Source organism: Indicator indicator, chromosome 6 (assembly GCF_027791375.1).
Source record: "Indicator indicator isolate 239-I01 chromosome 6, UM_Iind_1.1, whole genome shotgun sequence".
Lineage (NCBI taxonomy): Eukaryota > Metazoa > Chordata > Aves > Piciformes > Indicatoridae > Indicator > Indicator indicator.
Window position 1 is genome coordinate 26,124,310 of NC_072015.1, and position 18,358 is coordinate 26,142,667.

Here is an 18,358-nt window from a genome sequence, read left to right on the forward strand (position 1 = left end):
ATAACATACTCTTTGAGTTGCCACTGCAGGTATCTGAGAGTTGCTATCTATTTGAACGTGGCTGAGCATTTTATTTTATCAAAAAATGCCACCAAATGCTCGTATTCTGTGTGGTCAGTGCAGTCCTTAGGACAAGTCTAATGAAGATATGTTCCACCAAGGCAAAAAAAAACCCTACAAGGTTAAAAATGGAGAAATATTTACAACTTCCTTCAGTTTGTAAGGTTGAGTTTTCTATTTCACTATTCTTCAGTGCATTGTCAGAGAAAGGTTCCAAGGCTATGAGTACAAGCAGTCCGGTCCAGTGCCATACATATCTGCAAGCCTTTTGAAGCGAGGGCCCCAGTCACTGAGGTAATCATAGTTCTGGTCAGAGTTTGAGCTGATGGAATCTAAAGAGCTGAGCGACTCCGCCACCGAGCCATTCCCCTCGAACGCATACGTCTGCAGGGAGTCATAGGGTGGCGCGCAGGGGTCCACATCAGCTTCTTTTAGTCTTTCCCAGATAAATTCCCTAAAAATGACATTATCAGGGATGCTTTTAAAAGTTGGTCTGCTCAAGAACTGAATCTCAGGCGTCACATCCCTTCTGGTCTTGGTATCTCGGATGATGTTGAGGTTTCTCAAGGCAGCCATGTCAAAAGCCTCAGTGTCTTCTTCTCCACCACCCTCATCATCATACCTGACAATGTTCTCTCTGATATCTCGCTCTTCATCAAAAATCAGGGGCTCTTTTTTCCGCCGCCTCATGGTGACAATCAGCAAGACAAGAACTGGAACACAGAAAGACTGTAGTTTTAGCAATGCTAAAGTTTCTTCATCTTTTTCCTAGTGGTGAAAGCACTCATTAATTTTCATGGCAAAAATCCCAGGAAATAGCAGGCAATTTGTACAGTTAGATTTAAAAGCTAACAGGTTCTCAAACAGCTTTTAAACCATAAGCTTTCAGATGTTAAAGAACCTATTTCCAAACCCATTCTCGATTACTGTTTTCATCTCTAATTTTTTTTATTCCACTAAACATAATTTTTAGGACTGATTTGGTCTGACTATTGCAATCTCACAGCCATGAAATAAAATTGTCAAAAAAAGGGGAGCTTTTCCTGAACTATTAATTGCCCTAGTGATAAAAGAACATTTATAAAACAACTAAATAGAATTTAACAATCATGGTTTGGGAAGTGATCAAATTAAATTATTGCCAATCTCTCCTGAAAAAAAAAATGTAGATTGGAGAACTCTGAATGGTTAAGCGTTCTGTAAAACAAAACCATCTTAGTTCATGGTTTAAAAATATCTGTGTATAAGACCTCACTTTCTATAAAGTACTGTACTTGAGATTTATGAATCACTTCTAATGAGAACTGCTAGGGCTGAAGTTTATTGGATCAGTCACTGCTAGAAATGTGATTATTTTAAAAGTTTTAATTGTTAAAGTTTCTTTCAGCTTGAAAGCTAATACTAAACTGCAGTGCAAGCTAAAATAACTGGGAGAAACTAACTTAAGGCTCCTCTTGTTCAAATACTGTTTTGGCAGAGAAACATCGTTGCTGACATACAAAATATGGAAGCAGTAATACGAACACTGCACACATCTGTGGGACATGATGGAGCATGATTCATCCTCTTAGAAAAATGATTAATACTATATTGTAGCATCTGGATAACATTTGCTGAGTTAATGATACTCCTAGGAAATAGCAGGCATCTCTATGACTGTAAAAATAACAGTACATTGAAAAGTGTCATCCCACATTCAATTAATCTCTTCTGATTTGGTTTATTTTTAATCTTAAGAATATGTGATTCCATGCATTCATGTGTCTAAGATTTACAACCTTTTTTTACAGTAATTATATAAGGCAACCAAATGCTTTAGAAATGTGTGGAAAAGAAAAAGCTGATACGGATAAAATGAATCATGAGCTTCTCTGGGTAGTCTAAAAAGTGGCCTCCATAAATTGTATGATGTAGGACTGCCATTCTTGAAAACCTTTCTCTTCATGGAAGAATTTTAAAAATCAATATCAATCCAGTCATTGTGAGGGATGATTTAATGTCCTGATCACTTGGTTAGAATAAACCAGTCATTCAGAGGCTGTACATGCAGAAAACTTGTATCATATGCCTGCAGTTGGTTATGGTACTAGTAAGAACTGGCTAAAGCATAAGATGATTCTAGAGGCAGACTCTGCAAATCTTTTTGTTTTCCTTTGGAGCCATGTATGTCTGAAAATAAATCTGGAACAGGTCCAATATTTTTTCTGAAGTTTTTGACAAATACATTAGGCAATAGTTTTCCCCTTTTTTTTCAGTAGCTACTGGGCACACATCTAATGATCCATCTACTAACAGATGCATTGTGACACTCTATTACTGCAGAATCAGCATCATTCTCTCACTTTTTTGCCCCTGGCATCTGCCTGGTTCATGCTTTATGTATAGACTTCAGAAGCCACTAGTGTGGGACATTTTGCTGTGGACAATATTTACATAAGCATCTCAACAATATAAGATGCTGACCTTTAAAGTGGCTCTTGTGAAACTTCAAAACATTTTGATATTTGTGCAATACAAATTGAGCTGTAAATTTTACAGAAGAGAACACAAAATTGTCATCACAGAGACAACAGTTGCACTCAACTCTTAATGTTTTGCCTTAATATAAATGATATTTTAAAGACAAATTAGTTTGCTAACAATACAAATACACATTTAAGCCAAGATTGCTATTGACATAACTTTTTCATTGTCTTCAACGTGTATTGCCACAATCTTTATTACCATATAAGTAAACAGCTAATCATTTCCTTTACTCAAGCGTAAATGCATTTTCACACCACTCTGTTTCTTAACATACTTACTTTTGGAGGTTAAATACCTGCTAATAAGTGAAAAATACAGAACTTAGCAGGCAGGTCTGCCTAAAGGTACAATCAAAATGGAGATATAACAAACGTTTTATACACTATTCCTTATACACTTCTCACACCTACTTGAAGCCACAAGAAATAAGGAGACTTTCTAAAACTTAAATATTGCAGCATATAGATGACTTTATTGGATAGCTAATTTCTATCTATTTCAACAGCTAAGAAAAAGTTTAATCTCTAACAGAAGAAAGCTTTAGCTTCATTGCAGGTATTACGAAGACAATGTGTTTTTAATCCATAAAACATAGAAACATGGAATCATAGAATGGTCTGAGTTGGAAGGGAACTCAAAAAGTCATCTACTTTAACCCATTCTCCAGTCAGCAGAGGCATCCTCAACTAGATCAGGTTGCCCAGAGTCCTGTCAAGCCTCATCTTGAATATCTTCAGGGATGGGGCCTCAACCACCTCTGCCAACAACCTGTTCCAGTATGTGCAACTATCCTCATGGTAAAGAACTTATTCCTAATATCCAATCTAAACCTACTCTTCTCTAGTTTGGAGCCATTGTCCCTTGCCCTGTCTGCAGGCCTTTGTAAACAGTCCCTCTCCATCCTTCTTGTAGGCCCCCTTCAGTTACTGGAAGGTCTCTATTAGGTCTTCCTGGAGCCTTCTCTTCTGCAGGCTGAACAACCCCAGATCCCTCAACCTGTCCTCATAGCAGAGGTGCTCCAACCCCCTGATCATTTTCCTGGCTGTCCTCTAGACCTGCTCCATCAGGTCCACATTAATACAAGGCTTTCTTTAGTGTTTCTATGAAAATAGATGTTACTAATACATTATACTCAGAAATATGGAAGAAAAAATCATAAAAAGTGTTATGTCAATCTAATCTATTGTTTTAATACAAAGAAAATCTTTAACCTCTCAAATATGACTGAATTATTTACAGGTGAATATTTTTTTTCTGCCATTTTATGTACACATTTTATGCTTAACACTTTTTACAGAAGCAAATATTGTGCCTATGAGATGCTAACTGAAAAAAAATTACGTTGAATTAAATTACCACATAAAAAAGTTAAAAAAAATTGTGCTTACTTCTCTAAAAATTATGTACACTCTAAAATAAATATGAACTGGCTTTTCAATTGTTTTTATTCTATAAATTGCAAGCACTTTTTTAAAGTTTGTGGTTTTGGTTTGTTTGTTTTTTTTTTTTCTTTGAAGCTTAGCTTCAGTGAGGAATGAATAATTATAAAGCTGTTTTGAGTAATTAACAGCACTGGAACTTTCTTGTGGAATAAAATGTAGAATTTACTCACCAGCAGTCAATATAAGGAGGAAAAAATATTTTGGCAAAATATTTTTAACTTATGACTAAATTTAGGTTGGAAAAAATAGTATGGATCATGTTATATGCAATTAGAATGAATTTATATGATTTAGTAACATTCTTCTTGGTGAAAACACTGTTCCTATCTAAAACTGATTCTATTCCCAAGTAAAAATAAGAGCACAGATAAATCCCCTGTGACAATCTCAGTCTCAGTCAAGATGAATAGTTATTTATTAGTGAAAGCGATGTATGGGACCAGGACAAATATCAAAGTACATCAAACTAACTTTAAGAGATAAGAGCTTATTGAGAATTCAGGATTGTAGTGCCAGAATGCCTGTATCCATGACATTTATTCAGCTCCTATTCCTCCTCTGCTTTAAAACCGGCGTTGACATTGAGATGACATTGATGAATGTGACTGGATTTGCAGTGCCTGCTAATCTTTGGTCAGGAAAAATTTTGATCCTGTAGCCTGTCTCCTCTTTTTGCTGCTAAACTCTAGACAAAAAGCCCTTGTTTCCAGACCTGGAACCACTTGCCAGTAGTTGAGGTCTGTTTTTAATGTGATAGTGGATCTTAAGGAATTTTTCTCAGGAGAAGAAAAATAAAGAGAAAGTAGAAAGTAAATTCCTAGCAATAACGCCATTCAGCTGATCCCAGAAAAATGTCTTCTAGGAACAAATGATAGAAGAAAAGTTCTGGAACCAGACAATCAACAATACTTGACCATGATTTCACTGAGAAACAGTAATGTTTATACAACTCTTCCTTGTGTGGACTGGCACCTGGCTCAACACAAAACAGCAGCAGGATACAGTACAAAAATATAGGACTCAAATCCAGGGCTAGCATAGAAACAGTCTGAACTGTGCCTGCAGATCTGAATTGCACCCAAAAGAAACAGATTAGATTGGAAGGGATGACAGCACATACAAGTGCCTATTTAGATAAACAGTGGTGAGGCATTAAGAAATCCAATTCTTGGACAAGTAAAACTATTGGTCATAGGCAAGATTCTTCTTTAGTACACAGCCTGTTATTCAAACACTGTATCCAGAGAGCTTATCCTCAATTCTTTACAAAAATGTTTGTTTGGCACAGTCTAAAGAAGACCAAAATGAAATATCAGGTTTCTTGATTTGTTGATTCTATTTGAACACTGGTGTGCTTGAATAGAGTAAGCAAGTTATTGCCTGGTAGCATGCTGTGTCTCCATTTAGTGCTCTTCTCTAAGACATATGGCTCCTATTTAAGAAGGACTTATGCCTAGGCCAGGTTGGATTATAGTTTATAACAGTTTCTTATGCCATTTTCAGAAACTCCCTTTTTATATATAATAGAAACAATGAGATTTCAATTTGGGATGAAGTCAATTGCTATTATTACAGAACATTTCTACTTAAGTACACTGGACAAAAGTTTGAAATCTGTTTGTTTTGGTTTTGTTTTGTTTTGTTTTGTTTTTCCCACTGATGCCAATGCCAGTTGATATGAGAAAGTTTTTGTTTGTATTTTTAAACTTTATCATGTAGCTCCATGCCCCAATAAAGTTCAATCAGGGTTTATAAATGGCCTAGAAATGCTACTAGGAAAAAAAAAAAGTTTGAAAAATATTTATTAAAACTTTTGACAATCCCTTCCATTTCTCCTTAAATCCTAAAGGCCTAATCATCTGTTGAGTGAGTTTTAAACAACCTGGTTTTGGTACAAATATGGAATATTCTGGAAAAGCCACCTCCTGTACATAGCTACTAAGCAAGCTAGTTGGATTCATTGAAGAGGTAGTGATTTTTCTTACTCTGTAAAAGGATCTCTTTTTTTGAGCACTTTAGAAATGTTGTAGGAGAAGGGACAGATCCTTCTAATTGTTTACTGTGAGGTGATTCAAAGCCAATAAAATGAATAATCCAGGTGTTGATATACTGCCATGAACAGAAGTTTGGACAAATTTCTTGATTTCTTCAAATCACTTGGGAAACAGTGACAGATAAATCACCACTGGGATTACATCAACCTGAGGAGACCATGGTTTTCTCCTGTCCCTTAGGCTGATATGGACAGACAGGGAACAGAAAAATCTCTCAGTTTTTAACATTCAAGAAAATGTTTGTTTCCTGAGTTGGTACCCTTGTTAATATGTGAACTTTCTCACAATTAGGAAGACTGCATTGGCTCACCTGCCAAAGCAGGATGACCCTTTATCTTTATTCCTCAATGTGTACCTTTAATAATATCATGTAGGCATTTTGTTTAAGGCATGAAATGAGAAATGCTACCCAAACGAGCATGTTTACACAGTTCCACTGTCTTCCACTGTCTTTTATCTAGTTGCAGACTCACTGCACAATATAAAATCCAACTGTGCAACCAGTTGAAGAGGTAACAAAAGATCATTCTGTAGAGGATGTATAAGTCCCATCAGTAAATTACACCTCTTGTGTTTTCTGAATGTCTTTTGTTCTGGACAATTCAATAAATGTTTAAAAATAATTATATCTCTGGAAAGGAGACACACAGTTACTGGTTGTACGGTGAGTATGCTAAGCCAAATACTTCCATAAACTGAAAGAGGTTGCCTATCTCTTAACTTACATTTAATGCAATGATCTTTGGTTTATTTTACTATTATTTCATATATTTGTCTGGAGGCAGCTTAACATAGAAACAAAGTATCTGAATTTGAAAATCCCTACCTAAAGATTTTGCGTGTCTCATGATAAAAAGTGCTATTCTGTTTGGAATGTTAGTGTTCCTGTTTACAGAAAGTGGGGTGAAGTGGTGTTAAGGATTATATTAGATAAATACAGAATTACAAAATGGTAGGGGTTGGAAGGTGATCACTCTGGTGATCACTGAGTCCAATGCCCCTGCCAAGGCAGGGTCATCTAGAGAAGGTCACACGGAAACACATCCAAGTGGGTTTGGAATCTCTCTAGAGATGGAGACTCTACCACCTCTCTTGGAAGCCTGCTCCAGGGCTCCAGCACCCTTAAATTAAAAAAAGGTCTTTCTCATGTTGGAACTTCTCGTGTTCCAATTTGTGCCCATTACCCCTTGTCCTGTCACTGGGTACCACTGAAAAATGCCTGGCCTCATCCCCCTGACACCCATTCCTGAAGTACTGATCAGCATTGATGAGATTCCCCCTCAGTCTTCTCTTCTCCAGATTAAAAACACCCAGTTCTCTTAGAGAGCTTTTCTGGTCATCTCATCATCTTTGTAGCCCTTTGTTGTACTCTCTCCAGCAAGTCACAGAATGATAGAATCATAGAATCATATATACTGCTATATAAGGGTAACAGGAAGAAGTCTTACCTAGCAGTGTCAAGACACAAGCCAATATTGCTATCAGGGCTCCAGTGCTAAGTCCTGCAGGCAAGATATATGCTTCTGCATTGCATGTCTGAGCAATACCATCTGCATCACAATCACAGACTCTGATGGTGAGGGTATTAGTGCTACTAAGTGAAGGTGATCCACTGTCCACAATGAATATTGGCAAGTAGAAAACAGATTGTTCCTGTCTTCGGAACCCATTTCTTCTGGTTAATACTGTTGCAGTGTTATCTAGATAAAGGGATAGAAAAAATAAGTATATAACATGTGATCTGTCTAAAACACAAGCCTATAAATAATAGAGTCTTCCACTTAACTTATAGGCGTATTTACATTATTTCAACAATTTTATTTTTGCTGGAAATGTATTTTTGAAACAGCATAGGCAGGACCAGCTGAGAAATGATATATTTTTGTTTTCCACAGAAGACTGTCTCAAAATTCCAGGAGCATCTTTGGTTTTAGTTAAGCCTACAGGTCCAAACTCTTGATGCATAGTTGAAGTTGAGATATTTAAAAAAAAAATAAAATAAAATAAAAATTACTCTTCAGTGATCAGATTATTTCTATAGCTCTTTCAGGTCTAATTTCAAAGGATTCATTTCAATTATATACAAATATAGGTGCTGTATTGGTGGAAGAAATGAATGCGATGATAGAAGAATAATTTCTGAAGACCAACTAAATATTTTTTGAATGAAAAATAAAACAAATAGTTGGTGCCCAATATAGAATAGATAATTGTAACAAAGACAAGTGCTTGTTTTCAGTCTCATGTGAGAGTCAAGATGACTAATATAACATCTAAAATACGTGATTTGATGTTGCCCCAAGTTGGGTGATTAAGAAGTCCACATGTTCTAAGGCATATGTGCAAAACTTGTTGTGTTCAATACAGGTTGACAGCTCCTGAGAGGTAGGGAGTTGCATATCTTAGAATGTATAAAAAAGGTCGATCAATTGGTTTGTCTGTCTACCTATTTATGTCTTTCTTTTTAGAGACAGACATATCAGTAGTCCTGTAAAGTTATCTTATTGCATCATATATTACAACCTATCTGGCAAAACACGCAAGCACCTCTTTCAAGGAGAGACTGTGGGAGCTGGGTGTCTTTAGCTTAGACAAAAGGAGACTAAAGGGTGACCTCATTCATGTTTATAAATATGTAAAGGGTGAGCACCAAGAGGATGGAGTCAAGCTCTTCTCAGTGATGTCCAGTGACAGGACAAGGGGCAATGGATGGGCATTGAGGCATAGGAAAGTTCTATATAATCATGAGGAAAAATTTTCTTCACTGTAAAGGTGACAGAACACTGGAACAGGCTGCCGAGGGGGGTTGTAGAGTCTCCCCGTCTAGGAGGATGTGTTGCTGTGTGATTTGGTATAGGTGATCCTGCTCTGGCAGGGGAGCTGGACTGGATGATCCTTCAAGGTCCCTTCCAGCCCCTAACATTCTGTGATTCTTCATAGAGCATCATATGGCATATGCATACAACTTATTAATATCAAAGAGTCAGTTGCTGATGTGTCTTGTAACTTCATTGGTTCTACTGGCATTGCAAAAATCTATTATTATCATTTACAATGAAGGTGGTGGGACATTGGAACAGGTTGCCAAAGGGAGGTCGTTGATGCCCCCTCCCTGGACGTGTTCAAGGCCAGTTTGAGCAATGAGGCCTTGAGCAATCTGGTCTACTGGAGGGTGTCCCTGGCAATGCCAGTGAGGTTGAAAGTAGATGATTTTCAGGGTCTCCAACCCAAATCATTCTATGAAACTATGAATTATTTTTTCCAAATGATAAGTTCTCTGCGAGAGGGCTTTTCTTTTCATTAAATACTTTACAGTGCTTGTAACCAAGTTCAGATTTCTGAACACAGTCTTATTCTACTGAGTTTTTATTATTTTGATCATTATTACTATTACTGCCTTCAGTTTCAAATTGCAGGCTGCTCTTGTGAAAAAAAGTATGTCAGTAACTAGATGCAGAGTAAGGCAATAAATAGCTATGTGAGAGAACTTTATTATGCCACATGTTATACTTAGTGAACGTTGTTCAAAGTCTGTCTGATACTGTCAAGCATCATCCTTTAGCCCACCATATGTCTGTTTTTCTTATTTTATTAATAAGGATGTCTTTGTAGCTCTGGTTTGGTACCAGACTCATAAAAGAGCAATGCAAGTGTACCATGGTGCCTATTTAGATCTGTTTGCTTCACCTAATAGCTAAACTGACTGATACATGCCCAGCTGCTGCACTATACAGTGCAACTAACGAGAGCGCTAATTACAAGTGTGTTACTAAGATACATTCACTAATCAAAACGTGATGTCAGTTGGGAGTCTTTGTATCAGTCTTTGGGGAAATAATCATAAGAAGTCTGTGTCAATATTACAGGCAGCTTCCATTGTTGAAGTGTCCTAGTGTTGAGCCACAAGATGCCCAGGACAAAAGGACAGAAAACATATTTTACCTCATCCCAAGGAGTAAACAAAAAAAAAAATGTTCCACGCTGGATTGGAAGTTTAAATGGAAATTCTATTTACAAATATATACAAAAGGCATTCGGGTAAAAGGAATACATTTGCAAATTAGGCTCAGTTCTTCACCTGACATATCAGGCCAAAATCTTCCAGAGCCTCAACCCCATTCATCCTCAGTCCCAAGAGCAGCCAAACTTCCCCCCTCCCCTCTAGACGCAGACCTACCGCAGACTTCAACAGGCCCAGTGGCATAGCTGCAAGCAAAGGCCAGGAGAAAGCTTCTCCCCCACAAACCATAAAGGTAAGACACACACATGTCCCAAAATGGAGAGAAGAGAGTTAGCTTTGGCTGTACACCCCCTTAAATAGAGAAATACAGGAAAATGGAATAGAATAACAGATGACAATAACCTGGGACAAACTGCCTGTCCCCCTGGCACTCACTAACATTTGGAGGACTTTTCTTTGTGGTTATACCAATTAACTCTTGATATCCCTTGACCCACAACATGAAGGCATTCTTCAATAGGTAGTATACTTACTGAAAAGAGATGTTTTTCTGAAAACAAAACAAAACAAAACAAAAAACCCCAAAATAAAATCTCTAGATTTACCATGCACTCATTTTTTATGCCCTGAGTTATGTTAATAAAACATGAATTCCTGGGCATTTTTCAGTCACTGCTCCAAGGTAACATCTAATTTAGATAACAACCTATAAATACAAGGGAAAAAATGTAAGAAGAACGACTTCTGGAGGGGAAAAAAATAATGGAAAAAAAAATTTAAAATTGCTGTTTGGCTCAAGGCTGCCAATGATTCAAACAACAGCTTAATTCCCTTAACAAATAATCTACAGATGAAATTATTTGCTAGACTGATTACAGTTTAATTTATGCCTGTACCAGAATAGAATTTTATGCAGGTCAGCAAAATATGTTCAAAATGAAAGGTGTAGTGGTGAATATTTACCTAAACAGAATATCCTTACCTTTGTTGTCCTGCAGTGTAAAATTGTGGTTATTTGCTGCCTCTGCTGTTAAACTGAAGTAGAACTGGTGGCCATTTGGTGGGTCATCTTTATCAATTGCACTGATTTTCTGGATAACCTGTTTTGAGATATATTGGGGCTTTATTAGCTGGAATGGTAAGAAGCACAAATACATGCACATTATACAACCTCTCTATTTTTCTAATCTCCTAAGCATGTACACACACTATGAGAACTAGAACATGACCCAATCCTTTATTTCCCCCTACCAACTTTATTGGCCAAAAGCAAGGATCTGCTAGGCCTCTGAAAAAGCTATGCCCTGTCATTCACCAGAGTTGGAGTATAAACTTCATTCCAGTAGAAGTGTATCTTCTGGATATACATTACCAGTGGCTGCAAAGTTTTAAACCTTCACAAGGAGATGATTATGCTTTTGAACATTTTCGGTCAGGTATGTATTTTTCATATAATGGAAAGAGAAAAAAAATCACACAAGTCATAAGTATATAATTGTTTTCTATGATATCTTTTTTATTGTTATATTATTTTCTCAAGTTTTCTAAGATTCTGTGAAAATCTACCACTAAAGAAAGGATCCCCATTTCTTAAAATCCATGAAGAATGACTAATCAGAGCTAACAGTTCTGATTAGATCACAGGGAAAACAAACTTATACTTCAATAAGAGCCTGTATGTTCCATGTTTCTCATGAACACAAGCTAAGAATCACAGTGTTTCCTGTTAAGGATTTAAATGATGCTGTGATTTTGAAATTTGCAATAAACAACATCTGTCACAGGAAGGACAATATTGTGGGAAAAGACACAAAAGTGCGCAATCTTCCAGGGAATATGTAGGATCTATGTGGGTGAAACACATGCTAGAATTCTGGGACAGAGGAGAGACAAGGAGAAAAAGAAATTTTTTTTTTTTAAGCTTTACAAAGTAGAGAGGTAAAGTGCAAATATGGGAGACAATAAGGATAAACAGTGCCACATACATTTAGTTGAGCCTAGGAATAATTGGAAGACATCTGGGGAGTTACAGACTCTGGGGAATATGGTAGGAATACATCTGCCTTGTGAAACTGTAGCCATACAGCCTATCCTTCCTAAGTGAAATAGAAGTGTGTACTCATTTTAGGAATGATAATCCTTTAGTTTCAGAATAACCACTGTGCTATGGTTTCCAACTTCCCTGTAAAATTAGGAAGAAGTATCCATTCTTAATAGTATTCAAAATTAGATGAGTTTAGCAAAATGCGTCAGTTTGAGGTTGTTCATCCTGAAGAAGAGATGCTTCAGTAGTCACAGGGGGGCTATAAAAAAGATGGACAGCAACTTTGTAGATGTCTGAGTTGTGATAGAATGAGGATAATGGCTTTAAACTAAAAGAGGGGAGATTTAAACTAAATAGAATGAAGACATTTTTTATACTGAGGGTCATGAAACCCTGGCCCAAGTTTGCTCAGAGAGGTGGTAGATGCCCCATCCCTAGAAATATTCCAGGTCAGGTTGGACAGGGCTCTGAACAACATCTAGTTGAAAATGTCCCTGCTTCCTGAAGTAGGGTTGGACTAGATGACCTTTAAATGTCCCTTCCAACCCAAAACGTTCTGTGGTTCTATGATTCTATCAATAAGAAAGTCAGAGATTTTAACAGTATCTTCATAAGTATTTTTTACACCTGAGTTGTTCTCTTCAAAGGTATGGTGAAGATGTTGTGGTTTAATATTTGTTCGTGCTGCATATCAAAGAATCAATTTTACTACTGTAAGATTATTATATTTTATCTTAAAACTGACAGGCTTTTGTAAGGACTGAATGCTTATCTGATAAAGCAAACATTTAAAAGCTCTCAAGCCGTACCTGACCGGGTTGAGCATTTTCACAGACAGTTGTCTCATACTCCATGGCAAACTCAGGGGCATTGTCGTTGATGTCAAGGATGGTGATGGCTACATAGCCTCTCCCAATCTGTGCTGGATTCTCTGTACAAAAAGAAGCCAACACAACAATCAAGAAGAGCTCCTTTCTTTGGGTCAACGCATTTTTCATTTGCATTCTTCTTTTGCATATACATGTTAAATCAATTGCAGTCCCTCCTAGAAAGGTAAGGGAAGGCCTTGGCTTGATCTTCCAGACCTAGTGGAAACAATATCTATATTTTTCAGCCACTTCAACTAAACTAAAGTTTTACTCTCAGGGATAAGCTGAAAATCTAACTCACTAATCACAGCACTGCATCACATTGTATGTAAGGATAAGAGCAAGCTGATATAAATCCATCTCCAGGGAGTACAGCTGATAACAATATTCATATTGAGAACAGCATGGTTATTATAAGTCAAATATTTTTTCTTTTTTAAATTCAGATTGGTCAGGTCATAAAGAAGTTAAAACAAAAATAATTCTATCAGTATGTATAGCAGACAAAAAAAAAAAAAAAGAGGAAGCTGTATGCCCAGACAAATCCCAAAGCTTTTAAAGCGTACACACAACTAAGTATTTCAACACTTTCATTACATATGGAATACCTTAACATTGAGTCATATACTTAAACTGATGCACATCTCTAGCTAAAATTTTAATCTATTCAGGATTCAATGTCATCAGTTAATCTCAAATAGTAGGTATCTTTGTAGTCAGCATATAGGACATCAACGTGTGCAAAACTTGCTTTGCTAGTAACAGTTCTGTTTTGGACCATGGGAAAGAGGGATTGCATTTTTTTATTTTTTTTTTTTACCACAAGTGGTGATATTAGTGAAAGAGCAAGGCAGAATGAAAAACCTTCAAATATGTTTCTTTTTTATAGGATATTGCAACCATACTTTAGTAAATCTTACAAGTATTTAAAGTAATGCATCCAAATGTAGATGACAAAGTGGGGTTATGTTTTGATTTCTCTTTTTCTTAATCCACATCCGAAATACCAGAAGAATAACAAATCTTGACACCAACTTTTTCATCTACTGGCCTAAGATTATCAAAAACCAGCAGGATATGAACAAAAATTAAAGCATTGTGAAGTACTACTTGTGTGCCTAGATTCTCACTCATGTCAGCTATGTCCCTTGGCTATCTTGTCAGATTTGTTCTGACCCAGGAAAATTTTTGGTTCCTGTGCTGGCTTCCTAGGCTGAAACTCTACTCCTGAGAATATGAGATAAATTCATTCAGACATTAAATGATGAATGTTAGCTTTCAGGTTAAACATTAAATTAACCTTACTGAAAACGAGAAGTAAGGATTTTTAAAATAGCAAGCCAAAGAACAGATAATACTTATTATCACAGCCCAACAGAGTAATAGTAAGGATGGAGTTGGAAGAAATAAATTCTTCAAATATAAAGGCAAAAATATCTATTTTTCCACAGAATAGCTTCAAAGCTGAAGAAGTTTATGTTTAAACTTGCATTAACAGAATTCTTTTTGTATGTGCTTAAAGAGTTCGATTCATCAACACTTTCCATCTTACACTAGAAAAGATAACAAGTACAAAATATCTTCTACAGTCAGGAAACTAAAACCACACAAACATTCTCATCCCCTTTCTTTTATACCTTTTAAGATCTGTGTGGCAGACCAACAGCAATCAGCTCTGAGTGCCATCAGCTTAACTGCTTTCCTCTATCTGTATCACTTTTCCTCTAATGATACTTGGTTGGAGACTGCTGACTTAACATATTTCATCTTTCTTTGTACTTGTTTTTCAGAAGTGAAAAGAGTACATAAAGTGTGAGGCAAAGGAAAGGACAAATACTTAATCTGTTGTATACCCTTATTTTTTTATTACATAAATAAGAAGATATTTTTATCTGCTATGATTTGAAACTGTCATTTTTTTCTCTCAACAGAGCTGATCACAACCAAGCCTGAAGTTTTGCACATATACAGACAATAAGATCTTTAAATTTTTACTTACGACTCTCCATAGCCAAAACTGTGATATTATGAACAGCATTAGTTTCCCTGTCCAAAGATTTGGCAGTTGTGATGACTCCACTGTTGGCATCAATGTTGAAATACCTCTCTAGGTCTGTGTTTCGATCTATTGAGTACCTAGGTGAAGGATGAAAGAAAACTTTTGATTTGTGTTTAATTAGAGTTTGCAAAAATATTCCAATTTCTTATTAGAATCATAGAATGGCTTAGGCTGGAAGGGACCTTAGTGATCATCTACTCTGACCTCCCCACTATGGGCAGGGACACCTCTCAAAGAGATTCAGATGCTCAAGGCCTCTTCCAACCTTGCTTTGAACTCCCCTAGGGAGGAGTCATCTGCAACCTTCCTGGGAAGCCTACTCCAGAATCTCAACAGTCTAAACCTACTCAGCTTAAAACCATTCCTCCTTGTCCTATTGATGAACTCCTTTATGAAAACTCCCTCTTCAACCTTCCTGTAGGATCTCTTCAGGTACTGGAAGGCAGCTATAAGGTCCTCTGGAGTGTTTCCACTGTTTCCCCATTTTGAGCTTTGTTTTGTCCTGTTTCTCTGGGGTGTTGATTGAAGAAGAGCAGTATGCAAATGTGAAAGAGATACAGAGCAACTGGTGCTGATGGATGGGCTCCATTCCCTCAGATTCCTCTTAAGTGAGTTCATCCTCTCTCTTTTCTTTCTTCCTCTAGGGTAATAGAAATTTTCATTTATTCATGGAATAGCAACACAGGTTGGAAATTCACTCCATGGTTGCACCAGTCAGGTGCTGCTCCTGTGGGGACTGGCAGTCAAAGCACACAGCTTTCTATCAGGGGCAGAAGAGCCCATGACTCATCCAGGGCTGCAGGGGCAGGGAAAAAAAGAAGTAAAATGCAGAGTAGGTCAAGAGATTGCATGTCATCGCTGTCAGCTCCTGATGTTTTACTGTCATTAGACAAACACAGATTCATGCCCTTAACTCTTTGGCTTAACATATACTTTATCTCCAAATTGTTTTAGGAAGAGGAAATAAGCTCCTTACCAAACAGAAAATAGCACAAGAGAAAAGGTCAGAATGCCTGTGGGTGTTTTGCTTGCAACCTTTTTAAGAGAAGGGGACAGTTGATTAGGCAGATTTAGACTTACAACTGGAATATTCTTGACATTTGATCTAATATTGGGTCATATTCTTGAACTCTCCTTTAGAGCAAATATATTTACTCCAGAGTACTTCTCAGGATGAATTAAAATGTCCAAATAATACCAATGTAATCACTGCAATTACTATCACACCGATAATATACAAGATTCTTCATATAACATTATATAAATTCTTTGGACAATGTGGAAAGGAAGAGCTATGGAAGAGAGTTAAAAAATGGAACTATCAGATACAATGATCTTCTGACCCTATTTGTTTGTTCTGTGTTGTAATATATCATCTACTTCGTTGTATCATGGTATTTTGATCTATCCCTCTTGGCTGCAAAATCTTAGGCAGATACTTGTTACATAATTAGATTTATTTTATTTTTTTACTGTATTATGTCACAGTGAGGGAAAGAAAAGGGTTGCAACAATAACAGTAACAGCAGTTTCCATGGATTGAGGCCTTATCTTTTTTCCTTCCTTATTATATGTTAACTGTAGTTCATATCTTTATTTCATACCAGCATATATTTGGTCAGCAGTGCTCTTCAGCTATTCTGTGGCTGGCACGTTCCCTTGTGAGACAATGCCTGTCACCTCTGTTATGTAGTCAGTCTTGGCAGGCCCTGCAGCTGGGATTCAATCTCCTGCTAGCACATATACTTCCCAATTATTAACACCATCACTATTCAATTTGAAGAGCCAGAGACCTTTCTTTAAACAAAAATATAAGAAAGGAAGAAAGAAAGAAAGGAAGAAAGAAAGAAAGGAAGAAAGAAAGGAAGAAAGAAAGGAAGAAAGAAAGGAAGAAATAAAGGAAGAAAGAAAGGAAGAAAGAAAGAAGAATAAGGAAGAAAGAAAGAAAGAAAGAAAGAAAGAAAGAAGAAAGAAAGAAAGAAAGAAAGAAAGAAAGAAGAAAGAAAGAAAGAAAGAAGAAAGAAAGAAAGAAAGAAAGAAAGAAAGAAAAAGAAAGAAAGAAAGAAGAAAGAAAGAAAGAAAGAAAGAAAGAAAGAAAGAAAGAAAGAAAGAAGAAAGAAAGAAAGAAAGAAAGAAGAAAGAAAGAAAGAAAGAAAGAAAGAAAGAAAGAAAGAAAGAAAGAAAGAAAGAAAGAAAGAAGGAAAGAAAGAAAGAAAGAAAGGAAGGAAGAAAGGAAGGAAGAAAGAAAGGAAGGAAGAAAGAAAGAAAGGAAGAAAGGAAGAAAGAGAAGGAAGAGAGGTCTGAAAGACAGAGGAAGAGTAAATAAATTCAAGAAAGAAACAGAAAGAGGGAAACAGAGATAGAGGGAGGCAGGCAGGAAGAAGGAATTTGGAAAGAAGGAAAGACTTTGGAAGGAAGGGAGAAAGGGGAGAAGTAAAGCAAACAAGTTACATAAATTGGACAACAGATTCTTATGAAACAAGAATAAAAATAATTTTTATGAGTAGGAAACAAGGAATTCCTCTTAACTTATTTGCAAATGTTACATCCATGTTCAAATTCTAAAAAAAAAAAATAAATTAAAAAAATATTTTAAATACTTTAAATCCTTTAATTCCTTGCAGCCTTTAATGCTCAAAAATCTTTGAGCTGCAGGAGTTTTAAATCCTTTATTTAAGCTACTTCAAACATCAATAGTTCTCTGGTCCATAAAAGATAACCTCTTATTTTTAAAATATTTATTACTTCTCCCCTCCCCCTCCAAGTATTCTCAAGGTTTTAATTATGTTTGATCTTGTGATTTCAACATTTTATTAATTGTAACAAAACTAATTTTTAATCAGCATCACTACGGTCTAATGTTTGGAATTTGGAATACTTATTTATAGGTTAATAATTTAAACTTCTTAAATAGATCATGAAAAGTATTATACATTAATCCTCCTTAACACATTCCAATTTTAGGTGAATCTGGCTCTGATGTCTATCATAGCAGATGCAGGACAGCTTTAAATTATAAGATCTGTCAGTCCCACCAACAATGTACATAGCAGGCTCACAAGCATTCAGATAACTCTCACTATTTTTCTTTTGCCTCTCTCGATTCCCAAGTTTTGAAGAAGAAGAAATCTCTAAGATGTTAGTTCAGCAAATAATAAAACTACTTTTCATGTTGGAATTGTAAAACTTAAACAGATCAAGGCAAATAAACTCATCCTTATGTTTATACAGGAGTCAAAAGCATTCTGAGCATAAACTGCATTTATGGAACTGGATTTATTTCTACTTTACATGATTCTTCTAAACCAAATATCATACACCAGATGCTAACAGCAGTGCCAGA

At 36.3% G+C, this 18,358-nt stretch overlaps 1 protein-coding gene across 1 annotated transcript in view; it reads right to left on the reverse strand.

Annotated features, from left to right (window-relative positions):
• Positions 1–279: 279 nt before the first annotated feature.
• Positions 280–18,358, reverse strand: part of CDH7 (cadherin 7) — a 73,317-nt gene continuing 55,238 nt past the window's right edge. Inside the window, exons 7-11 of the mRNA XM_054381734.1 lie at positions 14,956–15,092; positions 12,897–13,018; positions 11,026–11,143; positions 7,531–7,782; positions 280–773 (exon numbers count right to left, since the gene is read on the reverse strand). Of these exons, the coding sequence (XP_054237709.1) occupies positions 280–773; positions 7,531–7,782; positions 11,026–11,143; positions 12,897–13,018; positions 14,956–15,092 (1,123 nt within the window). The remainder of the gene's footprint in view (positions 774–7,530; positions 7,783–11,025; positions 11,144–12,896; positions 13,019–14,955; positions 15,093–18,358) is intronic.